This window comes from Silene latifolia, chromosome 5 (genome assembly GCF_048544455.1).
Source record: "Silene latifolia isolate original U9 population chromosome 5, ASM4854445v1, whole genome shotgun sequence".
Classification (NCBI taxonomy): Eukaryota; Viridiplantae; Streptophyta; class Magnoliopsida; order Caryophyllales; family Caryophyllaceae; genus Silene; species Silene latifolia.
Genome location: NC_133530.1, coordinates 28,741,915 through 28,767,089, shown reverse-complemented (window position 1 = coordinate 28,767,089; position 25,175 = coordinate 28,741,915). Strand labels below are relative to the sequence as shown.

General features: G+C 38.6%; 4 protein-coding genes across 9 annotated transcripts; 1 reads left to right on the top strand and 3 right to left on the bottom strand.

The window, feature by feature from the left end:
• Window positions 1-676: 676 nt before the first annotated feature.
• Window positions 677-4,979, bottom strand: LOC141657147 (chloroplastic import inner membrane translocase subunit HP30-2-like). The gene is made up of 6 exons (XM_074464287.1): window positions 4,493-4,979; window positions 2,623-2,738; window positions 1,793-1,919; window positions 1,383-1,531; window positions 988-1,050; window positions 677-903 (listed from the first exon to the last, which is right to left on the bottom strand). Exons 1-6 carry the CDS (start codon window positions 4,784-4,786, stop codon window positions 870-872), a joined length of 783 nt encoding a protein of 260 aa, XP_074320388.1. The 5' UTR covers window positions 4,787-4,979; the 3' UTR covers window positions 677-869.
• Window positions 4,980-6,859: 1,880 nt separating this feature from the next.
• LOC141657142 (uncharacterized protein At5g43822) lies at window positions 6,860-10,816 on the top strand. Of its 2 annotated transcripts, none has more exons than XM_074464281.1 (8): window positions 6,860-6,968; window positions 7,319-7,480; window positions 7,567-7,685; window positions 8,543-8,722; window positions 8,835-8,891; window positions 8,965-9,029; window positions 9,592-9,664; window positions 10,339-10,816. In XM_074464281.1, exons 2-7 carry the CDS (start codon window positions 7,349-7,351, stop codon window positions 9,633-9,635), a joined length of 597 nt encoding a protein of 198 aa, XP_074320382.1. In that variant the 5' UTR covers window positions 6,860-6,968; window positions 7,319-7,348; the 3' UTR covers window positions 9,636-9,664; window positions 10,339-10,816. The 2 variants fall into 2 exon arrangements, with proteins under 2 accessions (XP_074320382.1, XP_074320381.1); XM_074464280.1 differs by having other exon boundaries at window positions 7,304-7,480.
• Window positions 10,817-10,966: 150 nt separating this feature from the next.
• On the bottom strand, window positions 10,967-13,102 carry LOC141657141 (pathogenesis-related thaumatin-like protein 3.5). Its single transcript, XM_074464279.1, has 3 exons — window positions 12,420-13,102; window positions 11,862-12,135; window positions 10,967-11,746 (listed from the first exon to the last, which is right to left on the bottom strand). The coding sequence occupies exons 1-3, from the start codon at window positions 12,904-12,906 to the stop codon at window positions 11,380-11,382; spliced, it is 1,128 nt and encodes a 375-aa protein (XP_074320380.1). The 5' UTR covers window positions 12,907-13,102; the 3' UTR covers window positions 10,967-11,379.
• A 247-nt stretch (window positions 13,103-13,349) lies between these two features.
• Window positions 13,350-16,777, bottom strand: LOC141657143 (uncharacterized). Of its 5 annotated transcripts, none has more exons than XR_012548668.1 (4): window positions 16,593-16,777; window positions 15,842-16,297; window positions 13,824-14,174; window positions 13,350-13,711 (listed from the first exon to the last, which is right to left on the bottom strand). XR_012548668.1 is itself a non-coding variant. In XM_074464282.1 (3 exons), exons 1-2 carry the CDS (start codon window positions 16,641-16,643, stop codon window positions 15,890-15,892), a joined length of 459 nt encoding a protein of 152 aa, XP_074320383.1. In that variant the 5' UTR covers window positions 16,644-16,777; the 3' UTR covers window positions 13,783-14,174; window positions 15,842-15,889. The 5 variants fall into 5 exon arrangements, 1 of the variants encoding a protein (XP_074320383.1); XR_012548667.1 differs by having other exon boundaries at window positions 13,350-13,708; XR_012548669.1 differs by having other exon boundaries at window positions 13,350-13,708; window positions 13,998-14,174.
• Window positions 16,778-25,175: the final 8,398 nt, after the last annotated feature.

The window sequence follows — 25,175 nt, the reverse complement described above, 5'->3', positions numbered from 1 at the left end:
CTGCTTATACCAAGTCTTAGTTTTTTTAACATCTGTCCCATTTTTTAAAAATTAAAAGCATGTTACTGCATTTCCTTGACTCTGATAAACAGCAGAACAACAGATATTACAGACTGTCCACTGAAACCTTATAGTTCCTACTCTTTCCATCTCAATCGTTTGTTTACCTTTTTTTTATTCATTATGAGGGGTACTTTAATCAATTGTAAACAAATGATTGGACGGAGATAGTGTTATTTAATGTTAATTGAATCATTATGCAATAACCATAGCTGGCAGTTGACCGAAATTTAAAACAATGTGAAAGCCTTTAAGTCAATTTGTTGGTGAGAATTCTGTGAACCCCCCCATCAACCACTGGTTATTTATTGAGTTAGCGGTTTGATCACATCATGTTAAACTTAGATGATTGTGACATATGTAGATGTAGATACTGTTGGAGTTCGAATGGAAGAAATGCAATAAGAGTTCAATTCCGCAGTGCCTTTGGGGGGAAAGCCACAGGAGCACTGCAGTTGATGCTCTTGCTCACATGCAAAGGACCGCTCCACCAATTGCGGCGAGATTCTAGCTCCTACACATTCCACATATTGCGGCAAGATATGTAACCCATATCTGGAGTAAATGTGATTATGGTCGCGCAACATACAAACTCTACATCTTGGCCACACTTGCATTTGTTACAGAAGCAGGATTAATATTGTCAAAACCCTAGTTTATGACATTCATGATTCAAGAAATGGAAGGCAGGCTACATTGTTCTCACATTCAATAAAGAAAACTTCAAAACTCGCATTTTCATGCTCTACAAGTCTCTTAACGATCAATAAGGCTTAGGCCGCTTAGCTAGTTCGACAACAGAGTTTTTACTACTTGCGTTGCTTCTGACTATACTCTGCATCACTGCGCATTAAGAGAGATTAAAGTAATGAGCATTCTACATTAAATATTGTTATCCAAAATCGTGTATATGAATTGAAACCAAACCTTTTAACATGGCTGAGAATGAGAAGCCTCGGTCCAGGAGGGATGTTTACATCTTTAAGAGCACTGTAGAGAATGAAAAGCTCATTAGAGAAAGAGAAGAAAGTGTTACACAAAAAATACTTAAAAAGCTTGTCAGCGGTTCCTGCATGATTAATTACTCAACTGACGGACACTATCTCATGTTTTGTTTATTTTGTACTTATAGTGATACCTAATTTCCAACCGATTTGTGCCTTACCACCACCCACCCACACACACACAAATTATGCAAGTCCTTGAGGCATTGGGAAACAGTTAGTGATGAAACTCGTGAAAAAAACGCAGTACATTAAAAGCAAAATTAAAATCAGACAAAGGGAAAAGAAGAAAATAAGAGAGGAACCATGACTACTTGCCTATCAGTGAGTAATGGCAATGTTTGATCATTCAGCAGGCCTCTCTTAAAGTTCTTTTCGTATTTTTCGAGGCCAAGGTTCATCAACAAGTCTTTTGTTTTTAAATAGGATGTATCCTCGACAGGTGGTTTGGAAAACTTTTCTCCCAGCTGCAACGTCCACAAAAAAAAATCTCAGACAAGATTCGCATAGAGGTTTCTCACTGAATCACAACAGGGTGCACATAAGCCACGAAAAGGAGATAGTTGTTAGAAAGGAACCATCAACACATGTTCCCCCTTGTTTGATATGACAGACCATCTTCCATGAAATTTTGAAAGCCAAGACCCAGAAGTCTTCCTTCCCCAATAACATAGATAAAGCTCTTACAGAGGTCTAACAAAATCACATGGATAAGACAATTTACGAACCTTGTAAATTCCTCCTTGAGCAAGAGCAAAGAAAATCCCGGATGAAAGCATATTTTGAATCTGATTTGGGCCGGCCATGCCACTAACCAAAGAAAACGCGGCCCCTGAGCCAAATGCTGCTATCATGCTGAAATTGAGAGCATTTCATGTCGGGAAATCAAACAATCACATTAAACATAACAAGAAGCTACATGAAAAATAAACCCGGTAAATAACTACAAATCCAACACACGAACAGTTCCTGAAATTCTAGATCTGACACGTTATTAAGTCTGATACGACATATAAGGCGTGTCCAATCCGCTAAAATCATGACACTTGACTGATATCATTCTATTGAATTCAAGGGTGTCAAATTAAAGCAAAAAGAGAATGAGAAACGACTAATATAAAACTCTTTGAAGAAGAATAAGGACGGAAACACAATGTAGTCAAGTGCCCAATTAATACAAAGATGATAATAAGATTTCTTCTCTTCTTTTTTGGTTAATGATTAGAGGATGGCCCAATTAAGTAATTTAGAGAGCGTATCGCGTCTGTGTCTAGTAATTGGTCAAGACACTTGTTTGACTGTATGCACGTGCCGCTCAATTTATAAATCAGAGTATCCGTCACTCAACGCTATGTCGCAGCTGACACCGTGTCGTCGAGTCTGATTAACTGGAATATAAAGGGAACAAAACCAGGTTTACGCATCAATACACATCCGTTTAACACATGCAAAGCTAAAGGAACATGCATGCAATAGAAGATTAGAAGGACCGGCACTGGAAACATGGTAAGAACTACACAAAACAATTTCAATTAGAATGCCTTGATAGAGAGGTTACCTGGATTGAACATCCTCTTTCCCTTTCACTCTCCTCAAGACAGTAGCAATACCAAGGTTAACACTAGTCATAACAGCAAAGTTGCGGGCTTGAATCAAAGGACCCCCAGAAAGAGCCTAGAAGCAAGGAATATTTTGGTTAAGTTTGGCACCTAAAGCCAGTAGTTTCTTAAAAAGAAATAGTTAACAGCAAGCAAATACATTAACTTAGCTCATCAAGATACACAATTTCTTAAAAAAAATGGCAGCCAGTAGTTTTTTTAACTCTTAAGTGATACCTCTAATAACAATATTAGATAATAAGTCATCATAGAAGCCGGGCCTGTAAACCAAGACAAAACAATTACAAAATCAAAGATACAAGTAAAATTTCACCTAAATCCAAATTCACTGAGATTAGTGAACTCCTTTCAAATTGGGACTATGGTATCAGACATGATGGTTGAATCCAGCAAAACAAGTTCCAATCACTTTCCCAGGACCCAGCCAAATCATCACATTGCAAGTACCTCTACCATATTTTAGACACCAAAAGGTAATATTAGTCTCTAATATCCGGGAGAGAAGTGGAGAACTAACAAGTAACAACAATTTTATAAACTCAAAAGCCATCTGTCATCTCCAAAATTAATCTCTCTATATGTGATTTACAATTGAAAAACACTTCACTTTTTTTCCCAATTAGATTACTTTGGAAGTCGTTTTCTTAAAATATCTCAAATATACCTTCTACTATCCAAGAGGGAAAATGGAACCAAAACAAAAAACAGTAACATTCCAAGTTTCCAATACACCTTCCCGAGACTGAATAACCCAGTTTAGAACTATCAAAATTTCACCAGGTGAGTATAGTTAAATCTTAAAACTTCCAATCTCCCTTTGCATAACATTAATATTACTCCATACTGCAGAAGTGTGGAGTTCGCGCATATAAGCATACAAATTGTCAGTATCCGCTCTGAGTACAAATCACCATACACATGTTCAGTCTTTGGATTCATCCAAGATTATAACTTTCACATATCCACGAATTAGTATTCCATAATTTGTCAGATTCATTAGTCTCAAGAGCCCCCGACGCATTGGAATACACATTAATGAACCCTAATACCCCAAATTGTAACTCCCAACCAACGCTCAGTGCATTGCTTGACTTGCTTCCTTAATTTAAAGAAGCGCAAGGCACACGAGGCACTAAATATCAAAACTTACTGGCACAACAGACCGCAACCAGTTCTGCAATGCTCATTTGTTGGTCACGCAAATCCCAACACCAAAAAATGAAGATAAACACACTAGACATTGCTGTTCACAAAAAGGACTCAAACTTCACAACAGAAAAAGATTGTCTTGTGTTCGGATGTACGCAGCCTTACCTTTGTGTTAGCAACACAAAAAGATTGTCTCCGAATTACCCAATATGAAAAGGACTCATACTTCACAACAGAAAGAAACCTTAATCAAATACGAAAATGATCCCTCTAACATCTATTCACACACATTTGTCTATAAAGTTGAAGTCTTTACTCAACAACCAGAAAAACAAAGAGCACAAAATGAGCCCTTTAACAAAATACCGACATAAACATGAACCAAAATCTCCACCAAAAACCTCAAACAAGTAATTTAGCATCCAGAAAACACAAAAAACACCAGTCAATCATAAGAGCCTAAACATGAGTCATTTAACAAAATACCCATATAAAATTGAACCAAACCCTACACAAAAAACCTCAAACTAAGCAAATAAACAGACAAATTGTATTTGTTGAAAGCTAGCCACAGCCTTTGATTAAAATACCAGTCACAGAGAATAAAAAAAGGTAAACAAGTGAATAAGACGGAGGGAGTAAAAAGACAAAAGAGTCGACCTGGGCTTGTTGAAAGGTAGCCATGGCCTTAGGGTCAAGAGAATTAGGAGGAACAGGCAAGGTAGGGGACACATCTTGATTAAGAGTACCCATAACAGCACCAATTGCAGCACCTTGTGCAGCACCAAAAGCAGAAACAGCAGCAGCTTCAATAGCAATAGGTTGTTTGGATAACCATGTCTGAATTTCAGTTTTAACTTGTCCAAATTTAGTTTGAAATAGAACAATTGGGTTTTGATCTTTTTGGGTTGTTTGCATTACTAAACCTTGTTGTTTATTACCTTGTTCACCCATGGATGTTGTTGCTATGGTTTTCTATGGGTTCTTGGTTTTGACCTATTGAGGAGAGGAGAGGAGAGGGGAGGGAAGTGAAAGAGATGAGTTTTGGAGAGTGGTGGGTGGATAGAAAGAACCTCCTGATATATCTTTGGGACTTGGGAGTATGACTCTATGAGTATGACAAAATTTGTGCCTAACCTCCAACCCAATTAGAGGCCTAGGACCTTTTTGGAAAACTCAACCAAGTTTTGGAGAGTGGTGGGCTAGGTTGTACGGACACTCCTCATAATCGGTGTTTCCGTGTCGGACACGACACTCGTCGGACACACGTCAAAACGTGTCGGACATCTGTAAAGCCGTGTCTAACTTTCATCTTTTATTTAGGCACGTGTCCGACGCGTGTCCATGATATTTTGAGCCGTGTCCATGGTATTTGGACACACCTTCAAACGGAAAGTTGAATTTAAGGTAAATGGCGTGAATTATTATATGGTTGAATTTGGTGGGCAGATGATGTTCTTTAGACAAGTAATGAGATGTCAAAATAGATTGATTATAAATTAGTTTTTGGTTTTAGAAATGAGATTAAGTTATATTTAACGTCAAATTTTACCTTCATTTATTTAAATTTAATATCAAATACTTTTTCAAAAATAAAATCACACATATATAACTACAAAATATATATATTTTATTAAATTTAAATAACGTGTCCCGTGACCTGAATTTCATGGGATGCCGTATCACGTGTCCGTGTCGTGTCCGTGTCCGTGTCCGTGTCCGTTTTGGTGCAACCTAGGTGGTGGGTGGATAGAAAGACCCCATGTGTTTTCCCACTCACACTCTAAATGGGTTTTTTGTGAGAGAAAATGATATCCGTCTGACAATTTCAGACGGATACGACGGTCTGAAATAAGAATTTCTGAAGTTTAATATTTAGGTCTTCCCTAAGAGTCTAACAGTGATATATTCGTCTTACAAATTAAAATGGATCAAATAATTTTCTACTTTAATAGATTTACACCTCTCTATTATTAGTTTTTAGGCATTTTGCTTTTCTCTTATGTATCATGTTCATTTTCGGAAAAAAATTGAGTAAGACATTTAACTCGGCTTAAATTTACAAAGACCATTTTTTTTGGAATAACTCTCTTTACACTGAACAAAATTTATACATGAGTTGAACTAAATTTAGAGGGTCTAGAAATCTGAGATGAACTAAAAACAACTAAATATGTAGCCGTATAACCTAAAATGAACGTACATAAAGTGAGTTGAAATTAAACTTAAAAAATGATTAATACATACTCCGTAATATGAAGAATATTTTCAATTTAGTTACATTGAATCACTTTCGATTAATTTTCAAACCGGATGGTTACATATTGAGTTTAGTAGAATTCCAATCAATTTCCGTTTGAATGACCTTTTGAATCCCGGGTATACCTTATTGAATTATGTCACTCATAGACTTAGGAAAACTAACCCGGGCAAGATGAACCGACATGTGCTCGATCCGACACCCGAATTGATGACCTAGGCTTGGCCGTAATTCGAATTGACCAAATTAAATATGACCCGACCAGATGTTTATTATTGTAAACGGAGCATTATCCAAAATAACTTGAAAATAACTGACCAGAATTTTTGCAAATCCGAATGGACCCAATGCAAACTGCCTGATCCGAGTCCGAACCGATTGACTAGTTGTCAGGTTTACACTCACTCGTATTGAGTTAACTTTGTCAGGCTTATTAGCCAATGTAACAAATTACATACTCCAAACAAATTATGGCAAAATTGACTCAACAGATAAGGCTGACTCAAAAATAACACGAAAAGTGTGACTTGAACTTGATCTGATAAATCCGAATTACCATATAAACCCAAAATGACACGAGTGACTTAGTTATAAGGCAAAACCATGTCCGGAAAGGCTGAAATCCTGAATAACCCAAAAGGCCAAAACGATTCACAACGACTTGACCTGAGATGACCGGCCAAAAAATGGTCCTGTCCAAAGGTACCAGTAAATTATTGACTCGAAAATGATTCAGCATGAACTATGAAGTAACCCGACCCGACACCCGACCTGAATGACCCATTTACACGGTCTACTCCCAACATGTCCCAACACACGCAGCCATAGCTAGCAACAACATCAAGCTTATTCCTCCCCTTCATCCAAGCTCCCCAGGTAATTTCTTACACCCTAGCAATTATAATCCTAATTGACGAACAGCATTAGGAATGTGTTAATTTAGAGAACGAATTTCAGCAATAAGGACAATCAAATTTACTGCTTTTTCTATCTTAATGCTAACTATATGCAATTTTCACCCTGTTTTGATTAAAACCTGCATGTGTTGTTAATAGGTAATTGTGCGTCAATTTTTTTTCTTGTTTGATGATTTTCAAGTTATAGTCTTGGGTGATTTGATTCATATTAGCTTGATAATCGGATTGGTCTGGTGTTTTCGCCACCTTGACGTATTTTTATTCATTTATATTTGTATATTGTTAATCATTTAGGCTATTTATTTGAAGTATTTGAAAATCCGGGTTGTTACAAGTTCGATGGAAGGAATAGTGAAAAAATTCCAGTCCAAGTTCAGTAAAGTGCGAGAGGAAATGAGCCGTTGGGATGACCTGCAAAGTCGTTTTATCTCCCAATTTTCCAATGCTTCTGCTATCATCCGAAGACTCGAGGTTTTTAGTCTTTTTCTTGCAGTGTGATTGTGTCTTTCGTCTCTGTTAAGGCGTAATTTTCTTGTATTGTTGCGAATTTTCATTAGGTACTTGGAGATAGGAAGTATTATGGTTGCTTGAGAGGTGTTGAGGGGATCGAGGATGCGGTTTTGCGCAAACAAATGGAGTCTTTAGAGAACATTTCAGTATCAATTCAAAAGACCATGTGAGTTTGATTTGGGCATTTCATCAGCTTATCATTTGTAGTATTTGTTGTGTGCTGGTTCGAAGAGGTTTGATGTTGTATTAGTTCCCTTTGTCCTCATCATTTATTTACTTTTACTTTTACTTTTGGACACCAAAAAAATCAGTGAGAAGGGAACTGCTTTTAGCTATTTATTTTGTACGATAAGTGGATTAAATTATACTGAGTACGTTTTGTGGTAGTGGGTGATTAATTTCAAAGATTAGTGCACTTGATGTGTAATGCTAACCTGTTTATTGAAAGAGTTGGGTTTTGAAAATTGAGTTTTGATAGTAACAGATGGTTGTATATTTGATTATTCATCTATTTTTAAGTGTAGCCTGTGATAATAATTGTGGTTAATGCCGTGAAGGCAGGCTAAAGATCTGTTCTTTAGGGTCAGTGGCTCAGTGCTTCAAATATGTAAAGTAGGAATGGAGATCAAATGAGGAGTATACCATTGTTAATTTACCGTTGCCCCAATGTCTCATATAGTCGCCTAGCTTAGTTTAGGATTCCATTCCTCCATATGGTGTGTGGGGATTGATTTTTGTCTGCCTTAGCACTAATGGCTATGGCCTCCTATGTTTCTCAGACTCGTTAGAAAAGCCCTATATCTTCTTGTGTCCAAGTGTCAGACTATTTTATGAAAAAATGTCATGTTTTTTTTGGTGTAAAGAAAAGTGTGCAAGTTAGTGTAATAGTTGGAGACTGGAGTGTCAAGTATCGGGCACGTGTATGCAAGGTAATTTTTAAAGTCGGAGTGAAATAGGTTCCAATTAGACCTACAAAGGATAGTATAGTAGCAGAATAAAATCATTCAAACATTGAAAATGTAGGGAGGAGTTTCATGGAATCGTCCTGTTTCTTGAGAAGATGGTCAGAGACAGTAAGCAACAAATGCGAGGAGGATCTCATCGTTTATCCACCAAACAACTGCAGCAAAGAATAGGTGTTAAACCAAGTGTTTCAGATTGCTTGGAGGGGCTTGCTACTCTGCAGGAGATGCACAGCTCTGAGTATGCTTTCGTGATTACTACTGCATCATTCGTGCTTTTCTCCTTCAGTTTCTGCCATCGCATCAAGATTAATGGTCTCATCATTGTTCTATTTTTTTCTTTTGCTGCACAGGTACCGTCTTAAATCATCAGTGATTTCTACCCTCATGAATGTTGCTTCAAAGCCCAGGTAAACGATATATCTTCCGACTCTACCCCGTTTTTCTTGTGAGTTGTGAATGCTAAGGTTTGCTATCTTACAGTGCTACCGATCTTGGAGCATTGCGCCAGCTTCTGGTTGATCAGCCAAATATCCCAAAAGATGAAGGTAAATTTGTTTCTCTGGCAATTGTCATAGTTCATACGCAGTATCTTTCGTGTGAGTATATGTGGAGTACTCTTTTTATTCCCGCTCTTGTTAGGGCAACTAGTACCTACCAAATGCTGGCATTGCATTCTAATTTACTCTTGTTCTGGAATCTTTAGTCTTGAGTACTCTTAACCTCCTTTCTGGGCAACAATTGGCGTCTATAAACCTATTAACTTTTTCCGCTTGGAGCTTTCTTTTTAACTTTGCCACTTTTCTGCATCTCTCATCGCAATTGAAATCTGACTGATCATTACCTGGGGACTGAAAGCATATTTCAATCGGCATTTTGTAACGTTTCAATTAGGAAAAATATCTGTACCAACTTCTAAAAATAATTGGACATTGCTGTTTTGTTTGCCTCCTCTTCCTAAACATAATGGTACAACTTCTATACATATCAGTACTTCTAAAAAGAAGTGGATAGTACATGGTTTTCAACATCCACACAAGTACACAGCCGTATCATTGAGCATCTTGTTGAAAGTGAAATTCTTATGCTATCTTTTATCGTGCCTTGCAGTAAAATTCCTCTTCGACATTATATTTGCTGAAGACATAGCTTAGAAGATATGAAGATATGGCCCATTGAATCTGTAAGTTTGTTTGTCGGAAGTGGTGATCAAATTATCCAGCCTGGCATTCTGGCAGGAGCTTTGAAAAGTGCATCTTAGTAAATGCCTCACATTATATGGTTCCGTAGCATTGATATGCCTTAAATGTCAAGGGTTGCAAACTTGCAATTGTCAGGCTCATCTTATAGCAGTAGCTGTCAGGATGTTTCGCACCCTCGTTCTTTGCATTGTTGGAATAATAAATTCCTGTGAAAAAACAGACCAGATGAGTAAGAGTTGGTCTGACAGAGATCCACATTTGGAGTTTCTGAAATCATGGATGCATTTCGTGCTGATAAGTTTATAGATAATCTTAATTATAATGCTGTGTCGTTTATAAATTTTAATTAGTTAAGATGTTTGGCCGATTCCATTTCGTCATTCAAAGTAGTATACTAGTATGCAGTACATGGAAATGATGTTAAAAATTTGTGATCCAAATTGATTGTACACTTTCATGCATTACAACCTTACAGGTAATAGCATGCCGAGTACATTTATCAAACAAACATCCAAAACCTCAAACCATTAAAATTCAGGAATACACCTTCTCTGCACTCTGTACACATGATGTTCATTGTTCATGTTAAACTAGGAAGCCATGGATTTCCCCACAAAATATGAGTTTCTTTTTGTTCAAACTTGATGATATGTAGTGTAAAAGTGGCTGCTGTTCCACAAAGGCTGAAGAAGATACAGTTCCATTTTCTAAGGAAATCACCAAGAATCTGTGCCATAAACTATTTGGAAGAAGGCTTGGCCATCTTCTCCTTCATATGGATCAGTCATAGTACGTTTCGGCTGACAGAGAGTAGAGGTGATGGATAAGGTCATCACACTCATGCCTAGCATGAATATTGCTCCAGCAGCCAACAAAATGATAGGAGCCATGTTTTCTGTAAGGTATAAAAATTTGTTTTATTGCTTATCTTTGTTTGCTACTATACAGAGTTTTCTGTTCGTAAGATACGCATTTTCTAACAAGTTACACCAACCCTTTTTATCTATGTTTTCTCTAACCTTTGCGCCTATGTAAAGGCACTTGCTTGTTCTTAAGCCTATCTTTGCTAGGCTTTGATTGTTTCTTTTTTGGCTCTAGGAAATAAAAATATACCTGTCCTATTTTATTGATCATCCTTTCTTAGATTGATGCTGATACTTTCTTAGTTTCTTACCCCTTCTTGGATGATGTATTCTTAATTAATAGACTAATCATGTAGAATCAGTTCACAGCATGTACGGAGAATCTTTTAGGAAATGGTAAAAATTACAATATTATAAAATGAATTGAAATAGTTTCGTGCTGTCCTACTGTCACATAATCTGTTCTCAGTAAATGTGTAAGGCTGTGTTATCCATACTGTCTATTTCCTCATATTGGTGTATCTGTGTAGGGGCCGTAGGGCTCTTTGATACGCAATACTTCGTATCTGAACTCAGTAATTCTGGTAATTTGATACATATGATATTGAGGGGAACTCAGTAATTGTGGACATCATTCGAGGTCTCTAATGAGTGAGATTATATACAGCCACTCTGTTTTGTCTTTCTGAACGATGAAGAGAGCAATGTGCGTTATTTTCTGAGATGCAATCTATTTCCTCATTGGAATGTCTTCAGTGATTTATCTGGCCTCAGTTGCCAACTCAACTCCATCTGGGTTTGTCTTCAGTGGACTGTGGAGTTCAGAACTGTTTTCAGCGCATCATCAGTAATCCGAAAGTTAGAAGAATCAAAGCAGGGTGAGGTAGGACAGTGACTGACGAGGAGGCATCCCCCTCAGATGCCTCATAACTGTGCTTTCGGAGTGGTGGGGATTTATTAAAGAAACTTGGTTCAGTACTTGACCCACCACCTGGAGGTGAACCATCACTGAAACTCGGTGGTGAATCAAACACCCCACTTGGTGGTGAGCCATATCCCCCACTTGGTACCGAGCCATATCCGCCAGTTGGTGGTGAGCCATATCCACCACTTGGTTGTGAGCCATATCCGTCAGTTGGAGGTGAAAATGTGGTGCTTGGTGGTGTGCTTGATGTGCCCCTGTTGGGGGGTTTCTTTGGCCTGCATCAAATATTAGGGAAAACCCTTCCGACAATTAGGCCTACTTATAGTATGCTGGGAAATAAACGACATGAACGATATAAATGTCTAAAACCAGAGTTGAAACAGGCATTACCCGACTGAAGATCTAGGACAGAAAACTATAGCATAGTTATAAGCCTTGCATGTGAATGTGCTTGTACCATCATCAAAGGCGTAACTGTATGCCCTTGGGCAGGCTCTCTTAAAGACAGACGAGTAGTAAGATGGTTTGCAGGTAGTTGGATTTGCAAAGTGTCCACTGCAGCAATACTGATCTAGACCAAATACCTCACAGGCACTTTTGCAGGCTACAACTCCTTGTTGTTCTGCTCCTTCCCCGCTGATCACCTGTAGCTCTTTCGGGCATCCTGTTGGAAACATTTTCAGGGGAAAATCATCAAGATGTTAACAAAGATAACGAACAAAAGCATTTGTAACGTGACTAGGAGCTTCAGGCAAAACTTCGACAGCAAATGGTTCTACAGTCGGACTGCAGGAGGTTTACAGAATTAACTTCTTTAGTGTGTTTCGTTTGAGACTCAACCAAAAACCTTAAAACTAAAACATGTTTTAGTCTAGATCAGTGTTACCCGAAACTTCTGTTTGAAAATATATGATCGTAATTTGACGAACAAGTTTGGCTGTCAATTACCCATGTTGATGTCAGAAACACAGCCGGTGGCATTGCAACCAGTAGCACCAGTAGGCCAAGCAACAAGCGGCAGATTGTATCCATCTACAAGGCTAACATCATAGAAATCTTTACCATCGCCTTGACCAAACGTAATCTCAAAGAGAGAAGCTGGCGGAGTCGCTCCACTACCGTGACACTCCAATTTACCCCCACAGTCACCAGTCAGACACTTCCCCATACCATTCTGGTCAAAATTGCATCCTGTACGCGCCCATATCCGCCCTGACCACCCTGCAGCCGTCTCTATTCTCACGCTCTCACCTGAATCTAACTTGAACCCGGTGGTGGACAGAGGTGGTGTGCCTGCCCCGGATAACGTACCGGGCCATATTGTGAATGGGCAAAAATTTGTAATCGTAAATGTGCTAGAAACCGAACAAGGAAAGATTAACGATATGAAGATAGTTATTAAGGTCGAAAATATAAAAAATGGTTTTCCATGCATTATTAAGGGAGATTGGGAGAAAATAAGCAATAGCAGATTTGAACATTTATAATATAAATATTGGGTGGGAATTAAAAATCCGACAATGGAAGTCCTAAACCCTACGTTGCTTTGCTACATTGTTTTTGGGTTTTGGAATTCTTTTATCAAGGATGGCCTCAACTTAAAGAAATTCCTTTCTTTAATTCATTTGTAATTTGACAAGGGATTTTTTATTTTATTATTGAGAAAATGTTCTTGTGAAGACCTTGCTTGTGTAACACATTAAAGGCACCTTCAGAGTTAAGTAATATTAACGCAGTATCTCAAGGGCTCCCGCAAATTGCGGGGTAGTAACAAATGACCCAAGATGAAAATTACGTCGAGGCTTCACAATAAAAAAAACATTCATGTTAGTAAGTCATTTTGCTTTATTCCAATCATAAATCTAGAACCAAAAAATACTGGAATTTGGTCAATAGATTATTGGAAAAGAATATTCTGCAATGTAAACATAGGAGGTTGCTATAATAAGATGGAATCTGGAAGCCATATAAACTCTTACAAAGGTGTCTTTGCTGCAAAGAATAATGATTTTGCTTTGAAGATACACTAAATAGCCATCTCTCTACTGTTCCATTCAAACTAGATAGAGATGGGGGATTCTATTGCACAGTGCTCAGGTGTGAAAAGGCAGGACACTTGGGAAAGTCTATCCCAATCACAGAGCATCAGGACTGTTCTTCTCAGACAGGTTTACTGCGTTGCCGATGATGTTTTGCACACTGCAGCCGTTACCCGCAAATCGCAATGGCGAGTTTTTCTGCTTAAACATCCCAGAAATCCCGAAAATTTAGTCCCGTAAACCAGTGAACTCATAAGGTAATGAATCAGGAATAGAACTCTGACGATGGAAATCATGTCCATTATTTGCATACCAGTAAAAGATATGTAGATGTTACATATAACATATTGATTATTAGACCACCTTTCGAACCATCATTTTGCAGAGCCTGAGGATGACTTTCACTAGAAGAATCAAGAATCTGTAAAAAAATAAAATAAAAATAAAACTGTCCTAGGCCTTGCAAAGCATTAACAGAAAGCATGACCTCAAACGATCTGCGTTAGGCAGCTTTGATCTGCGGGCTGGTTGATCAATGTGGAAGAAAGGGCTCGATAACCACATGCCTCTGTTCGATCAATTTAAAGCGGAACTCTTGAATGACCAGACATAGATGTTCTGCTCAAGAATCCAGATCGTGCTTCCCTCTCCCGCTATTCACATACTGATAAAAAGAAATGGTTTCATGAGCTGCCATCTGAAGATATGGGGTAGCATTGATACAAATGCTGAATGAACAAAAAATATGTCTGGCAACATCAAATCTAGAGACAAAGGAAAAGGAGCACTCTATGTTACGTTTATAATCAATATTCAGCACTTCAATGGGTATGCATTCTACCAGATAAACACAGTGGTGATGTAACTCATGACAACCAACTAACCACGGCAAAACAAGAAAGTATAATTGTCTTAATTCTACATATCCTCTAGATTTCGAGATAGCAAGTCTTCTGCCACGCGTAGGGGTGCATTAGGTGAAGTATGTGAAACTCGCCTGCAGATGGCTTCAGCCGCAAAAAGGATCTGTCAAACGAGAAGGAAGTAATGCTGCAGTCCGAGGACGCTTACAAGAGCAGGTTTCAGAGGGGCATTCAGCTTCTCTTGTTAATATTGACCTAAAATGGTCTTATAAAAGACTAACTACTCCCAAAAATATCATGTCTGCTGGTTAAACCCTAGATAGCACGGACACTCCTCTTAACCAGTGTACCCCTATCCGACACCGACACTCATGGGACACGTGCCAAAACGTGTCGGACACTCAACTCCACACCCAAGCTTCACCCGTCGTACCCCTAATTGACACGACTTAGTTCTACATTGTCAATTTGTCATTATCCCTTAATAACTCGATAATAACAATATAACATGCCCGAATTTGACTGGACCTGAACTGACCCAACTGGATCTAATTTGACCCGAGTTCTTAAAAACTCGAAATAGCTGGCCCGAAGCCAACCCAGTTGACCCATTTGCCACGCCTATGTCGCATGGACTTTGATTAAAGAGTCTTTCTATTGATTAAAGCTGACCAGGTCAGCTCATATGGTATCAGGGTTGTTAAATTAACAATTTTCAGATTGCCATACCACATTATTTAGATGCCAATTCTATAATCACATCCTAGGGGTTGTTATCCACAGGCTGTTGACAGTAAAATAACATGTAAAGAAACTAAAATGACTCTTCTAAATCCTATAAAGTCTCTATACTTCCATTAAACCAGATTTGTATGTTCCGAAACCAAGGATTCTCGTTGTCGTCTTCATCAACTAACACAATTCATCATACTAGTATATTATTAACAAGTAGAGTAGCTGAGTGAGTAGGAGTATGTATATTAATCAACATGCGAAAAAATCAAATAAACTACATCGTATTGTTCGTCAAACATTAAATTTGACTGCATGCAAACGAATCTAACGGTTGCATTATTGTTGTCGCTGACGGACCAGGGGCTTTAACAATTTCATTTTTCTTTCTCGAGGTTACATTCATCATTTCCTTACATTTCTTTATTTGAGCGTCTTTAGTAATTTCTTTCATTTCCATCTTATGTAAAACATGTTATTTCTTAATTTTAGGTCCAACTTGTTAAATCTCACTAATTCATCTCGTTTTTGTGTCAAAATCAAAAATAAATTCTAAGTTCAATACTCAATAAGTCCGTAACCATTCTTGAATGATACTCGTACAATTGAATTTAAAATACCAAAAGATGACTTGTACAAGACAATATGACAAAATTAGCAATTAAAACAACGGCAAATTAAACACAGCAGCCAAACTGACGCAAAGATCGATCAAATCTTTTCTGATAACATGTACCTGGGCAGCAGAGGATCTTGGATTGGTCTAGGACTGATAAACAAACAACTACAAATCCTTTTGCAGCTCGAAAGGTGGCATATCATCCCAAACTGTAAACCAATATGGGTCTATATCCAAAAGTGGAGACCCAGGTGTTGGAGGCCTTGCCGGGGAACATGAACATCCCGCAAATAAGTCAATGTCAAACTCGACAAGTTTTACAGGAGTCAGAAACTCGTCAAGTTCCATACGAATCAACTTGACAGGCGGGGAACAACATTGTGGAAGTATGTCCTTGAACATAGTCGCATTGGCACACTCGATACATTTATCATGATTGTGAAGGAATCCTTCCTCCTTGACCCAATCGTAATTCTCTCGTACAGAATTCTTCTTAGACGGCTTTTCAAGAGCGCGTGGCCTTACTGTGTTGGTCAGATCCCCAAGGGGTTTCCGAACAACCTTCACATTCATCTGGATGGATCAAGATTTATTAGTATTATAATAAATTCACCTTCTTACATCAAATCAATAGGCTACCACCAAATTCAATCACATCAATCAATAAAACCCTAAATCCGCAACAACTCATCAAAAAGATCAAATATTTCCTAATAAAATAACAACATCAACCCAGAAATCAAATTCAAAAGATACCCACCACGAATTAAGCTCAAAGATCAGATTAAACCCAGAAATCTTTACAATTTTACAACCTTAATTGAAAATTAAAACGAAAAGGAAGAATACGAAAAAGAGACGAAATTACCTTAGCTTTCACATTCGCAGATGCCTTCTTCTTTGCAACGGTCACATTCATCTCTATTATTATAAACAAGTTTAATTAACTTTAATTGAAATTGAAAAGAGAGTGAGACGAAATTAGGGTTGATTGATTTCAGGAATTTGGGTATTTTTCTTATGGAATTGAGAATTGTGAGGAGCGTTTAAATGTTTTAGCGCGGTTTTGATGTTGGTACGTCTCTTTTCCCCTCTCAAGCACAAACGTCGGACTAGAGGTGGCAAATCACAAATGGTTATTTGAGTCGGGTTAATTCGGATTAGTCACCCATTTTAGATTGGGTCGGGTTATTTTAGGTTTCGAGTTAGTTTCTGATATTAAGTTGTCGGTTCATTCAGAGTTTGAGCTCTTTCGAATCAGGTAGTTTTCGGGTATGGGTTATTTTGGGTCGAGTCAATATTAAAACACTTTAAGTAGTATTAATGTGATAAACAAAAATTGTCTTAAAATTAATTATTTATTATGGAGCATTGTAACTTGCAAGTAGGGATGACAGTCTCACCCTTACCCTGTGCATATCCATCCACCCGAAATTAAATGGGTGGGATATGGATGACGAATTTTTTTCGAATTTAGGGTAGGATATGGATATGGGTGAATTTAGGGTGGGATATGGATTATCGTCTCTCACCCGCTAAACCACCCTGTGGATATCCGAAATTAATATTTATAATTAGTTTTTTATTAAGTTAATAATTATTTAGGTAATTAATGATTTCCCTTCAAAAGTATATTTTTTTTATCATAAATTTTACTTAATTTTAATATCATACTGTTATTTAGGAAAAGTAAAACTTGTTTTTATGTGGATATTGTTATTTTCACTAATCAAAATAACTTACTTTTGTTAGTTTAATCAATAGTATAATGCGTTGGCGGTGGTTTCTTTGTAGTTGGCGTGGCGTATTTGGATGGTCACTTGTTTTGCAAAGATACTTTGTTGTTGGATATATACTGGGTTGCTATTTGCTAACACATATTGTCACTTGAATTATGTATGCCTTTTAATTTTATCGCCACAATTTTTTTACGATATATTATCTTTAAATTTTATAAGCTGTGAAAATATCCAACGGGTACCCGTTCCACCCGCTTAACCCGGTGGATATGGATATGGATGGATGAAAAATATTAAATAGATGAGAGTGGGATATGGATGGCCATAAATTAAATGGATATGGATATGGCTCCACCCCATCCATATCCTACCCATTGTCATCCCTACTTGCACGTTACAACTAGGGGTAATAATGAGACGACACAACTCACGAGCAATGCGAGATCGGCTCGGTCAAAGTTCGGCTCGGGCTCTGCTCGAGAGTTTAACGAGTCAAGTCGAGCAAACGTTGGTTCGACTCGAAAGGCTTGTGAGCGGCTCGAACTTGTGTGATTAGATAAGATATTGCTTAAATTTTATAAAGATATTTTATCATGATTATATTTTTGTATTCACACATATCAAACGTCTCACTGATTTGCCAAATATTTTTACATACGCTTCTAGCCTTGTTATTGAAAATATCGGAAGAAAAAAATCAAAAAATTAACAATTATATAGGCTCGATTTGAGCTCGAGCTCGCGAGCTTGATAACGAGCACATTTTTTTCAAGTTAGGGTAAACTCAAATCGCGGCTTGAGCTCGAGTTTTGGTTCTTGAGAAGAAGCCGAGCAAGCCCAAGCCCAAGCTCGGGCTCGGCTCGTCTCGTTAACACCCCTAGTTGCAGCAACCAATGAACCGTTTCATATAATTGTAGTTCACTTCGTATCATTTTGGATTGGGTCATTTACAAGTCAAGTGGTTTTGGGTCAGGTCACCCCAAGTAGGTCAACATTCTCATTTAGTCAATCAACGAATCGGGTCGGGGTCAGGTTGGATCAATTTTAGTTACAGGTCATGATCGGGTAAGACAGTTTCATCACTTTCAGATCTCAGGTAAGTCTTATCGAATCACAAAGCCGATTTCTCTCCGTTCATCATCGAAGAGATTGTCAACCACACCGTTGTACGAATTAAAAGTTATTGATTTTTGTGACGGCCGCATTAAGAAGTCAAATAGCTTGATGAAGGCTTTTTACAAGAAGCAATACCTAGACATGATTAACAAATTGATATCCATGCATTCAGATTGAAGCTAAATGTACCAAAAAAAAAGTACTTCGTTGGTCCGTATGTATCAATAGGCCAAAAATAAATATCAACAGCTAGCGCATATAAATCTGCAAGGAAAATAATTACCCTTGGAGCTGGAAACACACACTCCCTCCATTCCGGACCATTTGGTTAAATTTTATACAGTTGATAACGGAAACGTATGAAATTCAACCGAACGGAGGAAGTATTAAACATCAGGCAACCTTTGACATTCATCCATTCTAGAAATGACTTTATTTGACATTTTCGGCCACTCTAGAAACGAGTTTAGTCTTCCATTGTTGAAAGTATTCCGACCTCATGTTCTAGTTCTCGCCTAAACATTAGGGTTAATGATTTTTTAGAAAATGAGTAATTAATGTTCGTTTTTGTTTTGCTTGCTATTGAGTTCTGTCTTTAGTTTTCGCCAAAACTTTTGGTTAGTAATAATATTAAGAAACTGAGTATTTTAATCATTCTTTCTGAAACTGTGTTAGCACCATAGCTTAAAAAGAATAACAATGTTTTTGTAAATCGAGTAACGATATTTCTTAACTAAACAGCAGTAACAATGTAACAATAACAAGGTTATCGTAAAACTCTATATTATCAGCATAGCTTAAAGAGAATAACAATGTTACTGTTACAGTGTTACTGTAATATTAGTACTTTAAACATAATTTTTTGATATCCAAAAAGTATTTGACGTTACTATAACAGAGTTGTATTTTTTTTTAGCTATCTTCTTTTTCTTGTTGACATTCTTTCTCAGACTTAACCAACATTATCCCTTTTCGCTATTATAGTTGTTACTGTTATTTTAATTTTAAATTTTGAAAAAATAATGTCAAGAAAGGAGAGTTGCCCGAGGAGTCAGTTATTACAAAGAAGACTAAGATGTGGGGTAATATCCGTATAAAACCCATAAATTGAAGGATTATAACGCAAATTTTATACGTGATTAATAGTCATAAACGAAAAACATAATGAAACGATAAAGATTAAGTAATAACCTCCGGTCCTAGTGCAATTCGGCAATGAGAGATCAAAGTAGATCTCCTCCTAATTGTTGCACCCAAGATTGTCCGAGAAATGCCCTTGTGCTAGAATGAATCCTCTAATTGCCTTGCAATATTGAGAGGATTGTTTTGTGAGGTTTTGTTGGATGAGAGATCCGAATTTTGAGAGGCAATTTTCTCAAAACCCTAATTTCTTTTTGCAAATGACAATTAGGTTACAAGTGAGGAGAGGGTCTCCTTTTTGTTTCCTCTCATTCGGCCGGCCATGGACTACCTAGGGAAGTGGGCTTCCACTTCCTTTTAGTTTTTGGCTCATGGTCTGGTTCGCAAATCGCTAAAATGTATATGACGCGGTTTTGTTATAAATCGTCATCGGTTATCGGTTATTAAAGCATCAACTAATAATACGGATTAGTTGAAACATTAATACATGTCCGACAAAAACGATATTGTATAATTATATTCAATATACATTTAATTAAATATAAATCGCTTATATTCAATTTACGAATTAACTGCTTAATTCGCCTTAGCCATTATTATTTAATCCGTATTAAATAAAATATCTCAACATCACATTTTTGACTAATTATTAGTCAAATAACTCAGACTAACTGGTTAGTCAAATTTGGCATCTACATGACTGTATTTTCATACCGTCACATCTCTCAAACGTATCCTATAGGTGTGACTTTTAGGGACCAGTTGATCACCGCCATCTGTATGACAATAACGTCAAACTTATCTAGCAAGCCAACCGTTATTGATAAACGTGGACCAACGGATTATGATACAAAAGTATACCCTTTGATCCTTTTAGAGATTTATAAGTCCTTGCACTAATCGTAAAGGACACCAACCCAACAAGCTCCCACTTGTCCGTACAAGTGTATGTGCAATGACGTTATCCGCACTAACGGAGGACACGGCTCAACAAACTCCCACTTGTCCGTACAAGTGTATGTGCGATAACCGATTCTCATATTCATTTAAAATTTCTCCCACTCAATGTAAAACAATTTGCAGATCCGGATCCGCAAAGGTCGTATTTTACAATCGATCTGTATCTAGAGTGGTTTCCCCGACTAGAGAGTAACTTAACTGATAAAACGAATCCGTATCCGAGCATGGCCATGCATTTCGATTCTGACTCCTCGAGTGGCCCCGAGAAATATCGAGCACGATAAAGGCTGAATATTTCCTTCAACTCGAACTCCTTCCGATCTAAGCACATCATGAAATGACCCAGAAACAATGTACTTGGCCCCCTGTTACGGATGACCGTGAGAAAGAAACCAAAGTCACCCAAAATCTGCCTTAGTCTCAAGAGACAGTCGATAGTCAAAAGAATCGACTATTAGGATCACCATGGAGGTCCTATCCACGACCGGGCACCGAATGTTGTAAAACATTTAGGACTCCACGTTGATGTCACAATTGTGTCCTACGAGATATCCGTATAAATCGCCTCCGTGATTGGTCACAACTTTGTTGACTTATGGCTCGTTGAACCCACCATCAACCAACGTCACAAAATAATTACCTTGAGTTATCAGCTCACGTGGGTAATTAAGGACCATAAAATATAATGTTTGTTCAGTTCACTTTGTGGTGTTCAAAAATGTCGTACAAAACCACATGAAAAACAAAATATATAAAATATCAAAACGATGATGTCGTATGGAGTACAAAAGAGGATGAATCTAATCCATAAAAGAGTACTACAACTTAGGAACACGTTTAATTCCCATGGAATTAACATGCCCTTCATGCTTATCTTGTCGTAATGGTTTAGTGAGAGGATCTGCTATGTTGTCATCTGTAGCAATCTTTTCTATCACTACTTCCTTTTGCTCCACGTAATCTCGGATTAGATGAGCTTTCCGTTGTACATGTCTAGACTTGTTGCTAGACTTTGGCTCCTTAGCTTGGAAGATGGCACCACTATTGTCGCAATAGATGGTTATCGGGTCATTCGAACTAGGCACTACGGATAGTCCATGTAAGAATTGACGCATCCATATCGCTTCCTTTGTAGCTTCAGGACGCGGCATAGTACTCGGACTCCGGTCGTAGAATCTGTTTGTAACTTTGTTTGGAACTCTTCCACCGATCTGCGGCGCCATTAAGAGTAAAAACGAATCCAGACTGAGATTTCGAGTCATCACGATCCGTTTGGAAGCTAGAATCTGCAGAATCGTTTGCGCATAGCTTTTGTTCGCCTCCATAAGTCAATGCCCAATCTTTAGTCCTCCGTAGGTACTTAAGAATGTTCTTGACAGCCAGCCAATGTGATTCACCTGGATGCTGTTGGAATCGACTTGTCATACTCAATGCATATGCCACGTCCGGACGTGTGCATGTCATGGCATACATGATTGATCCTATAGCCGAAGCATAAGGAATCCGTGTCATGCGCTCTTTCTCTTCCGGTGTCTCTGGTGCCTGAGACTTGCTCAAATGCACCCCTGGAGCCATATGAAGAAACCCTTTCTTGGAGTTAGTCATGCTGAATCTCTCTAGGACTTTGTCTATGTAAGACTCCTGACTGAGAGATAACATCCGTCGTGATCTATCTCGATAGATACGGATGCCTAGAATTCTTTGTGCCTCACCCAGATCTTTCATCTGGAAATGGTTTTTCAACCATACTTTCACCGAAGTTAAGAGAGGTATGTCATTCCCAATCAGGAGTATGTCATCGACATACAATATTAGGAAGACAATCTTACTCCCACTCGACTTGATATAAAGGCATGGTTCCTCGACCGATCGAGTAAATCCATTTTCTTTAATCACTTGGTCGAAGCGATGATTCCAACTCCGAGATGCTTGCTTAAGTCCATATATGGAACGCTTAAGCTTGCATACTTTCTTAGGATGTTGAGGATCGATGAAACCTTCGGGTTGTACCATGTACAACTCTTCCTCCAAAAAGCCGTTTAAGAAGGCGGTTTTCACATCCATTTGCCAAATTTCATAGTCATGAAAAGCGGCGATCACTACGGGTGCGAAAATTTCATCGTAGTGCAAACCTGGCACTTGGGTGAAACCTTTAGCAACTAGTCGTGCTTTATAGATATCTTGTTGACCTTCCACAGAATGCTTTATCTTGTAAAGCCATTTGCATTGAAGGGGACGAACCTTAGCAGGTAAGTCAATAAGATCCCATACGTTGTTCTCATACATAGAGTCCATCTCGGATTGCATGGCCTCAAGCCATAGCTTTGAGTCGGAACTAGTCATGGCACCTTTATAGGTTGCGGGTTCACTACTCGTTAGGAGTAGAACGTCATCTATGTCATGTTCCTCGACCATACCAATGTATCTGTCTGGAGGAATAGAGACTCTTCCCGACCTCCTAGGTTCCTCGGAATATTCACATGCAGGGATTGAAGGAATAGGTTCCTCCAATAGTTGCTCGGTATTTGGTTCTGGAATCTCCGACAAGTCGAAGGTTCTATCACTCTTTGCATTCTCGAGAAATTCCTTCTCTAAGAATGTCGCACTAGCCGCAACAAAAACACGTTGTTCGGTTGGCGAATAGAAGTAATGACCAAGTGTTCCTTTAGGATAACCTATAAAGTATGTCTTGACCGATCGTGGGCCGAGCTTATCCTCGTGTCTCCACTTGACATAAGCCTCGCAGCCCCAAACCCGTATAAAGGACAAGTTAGGGACCGTTCCCTACCATAGTTCATATGGAGTCCCACAACAAATTTAGACGGACTTCGGTTAAGTATTAGAGCAGCTGACAGAAGAGCATAACCCCACAATGAGTCAGGCAACACGGTGTGACTCATCATGGATCGAACCATATCAAGTAGTGTTCGATTTCTCCGTTCGGACACACCATTCAATTGAGGTGTTCCAGGTGGAGTTAACTGTAGGGCAATCCCACAGTCCTTTAGGTGTTGATCAAACTCGTGAGAAAGATACTCGCCACCACGATCCGAACGCAGTGTTTTAATCTTTCTACCTAATAGGTTCTGTACCCTATTTCGGTATTCCTTGAATTTCTCAAAGGATTCACTTTTGTGCTTCATTAAGTAGACATAGCCATATCTACTTAAATCGTCCGTGAAAGTGATGAAATACCTATATCCTTCTCGTGCGGTGATTGACATAGGACCACATACATCCGTGTGTATGAGTCCTAATAGGTCAGCAGCGCGCATTTCAACACCTTTGAAGGAAATCCGAGTCATCTTACCGATTAGACATGATTCACACGTGCCAAATGATTGAAAATCAAAGGCCGAGATAGCTCCATTTTTAATGAGTCGTTTTACGCGTTCTCATTAATGTGTCCCATACGGCAATGCCATAGATACGTTTGATCTTTGTCACCAACCTTTAACTTTTTATTCATTACGTGTAATATTTCGGTGGTCTGATCTAAAACATAAATTCCGTTCATGGAGACTGCCTTGCCATAAATCATATCGTGTAAAGAGAAAATGCAAGTATTATTCTCAATTACAAATGAAAATCCAAGTTTGTCAAGTGCGAAACCGAAATAATGTTTTTGGAAAGACTGGGTACATAATAGCATTATATAAAAATAACTCAAAATCCGCTAGGAAGTGGATCACATATGTTCCCCTTGAGACGGCGACCACTCGTGCTCCATTCCCGACACGCAGTCCACCTCACCCTTTACGAGGGGTTCGATGTTTCGGAGCCCCTGCACATGATTACAGAGATGAGAACCACAACCAGTATCTAGTACCCAAGTTCCGTAACTTGCGTGGTTAATCTCAATCATATGAATAAAAGTAGAAGAGAGAGAAGACATACCAACAAAGTTTAACACGACCCGCCTTTAAGTCCTCATGATAAACAGACATGTACGCCTCTAATGCCCGATCTTGTGGCAATGATGGCATTCCATGTTTTCATTCTTGCTCTTTGTCGCGCCCGATGAGGTGCTCGACTCACCAAGCCCACTCTTACCTGAACCCGACTTCTTAAACTTCGGTTTGCCTCTTCGCTAGGCCCCGGCTGAACTTTGCCCTTACCCTTGCCCTTGTTTGACACAACGAGAACATCCTGTTTCATGCTCCCACTGAACTTCATGTCCTTCTCGGTCTGTACGAGAAGGGAGTGCAGTTCATGGGGACTTTTCTTCAAATCATTCATATAATAATTCGCTCTAAATTGCGAAAAACCATCGTGGAGTGAGTGAAGCATGCGGTCAATAACAATGTTCTCGCTGATCTTACAATCAAGCGTCTCCAGCTTCTCGACATTCTCAATCATGCTGAGAATGTGTGGGCTAACTGGTTGGCCCTTCTGGAGTCTCGCATCAAAGAAGCGAGTGGTATGCTCATAGGTCACGATTCTCGGTGCTTTCGAGAATTCCTTGGTGAGCGTGGTGAAAATCTTGTTTGCACCTT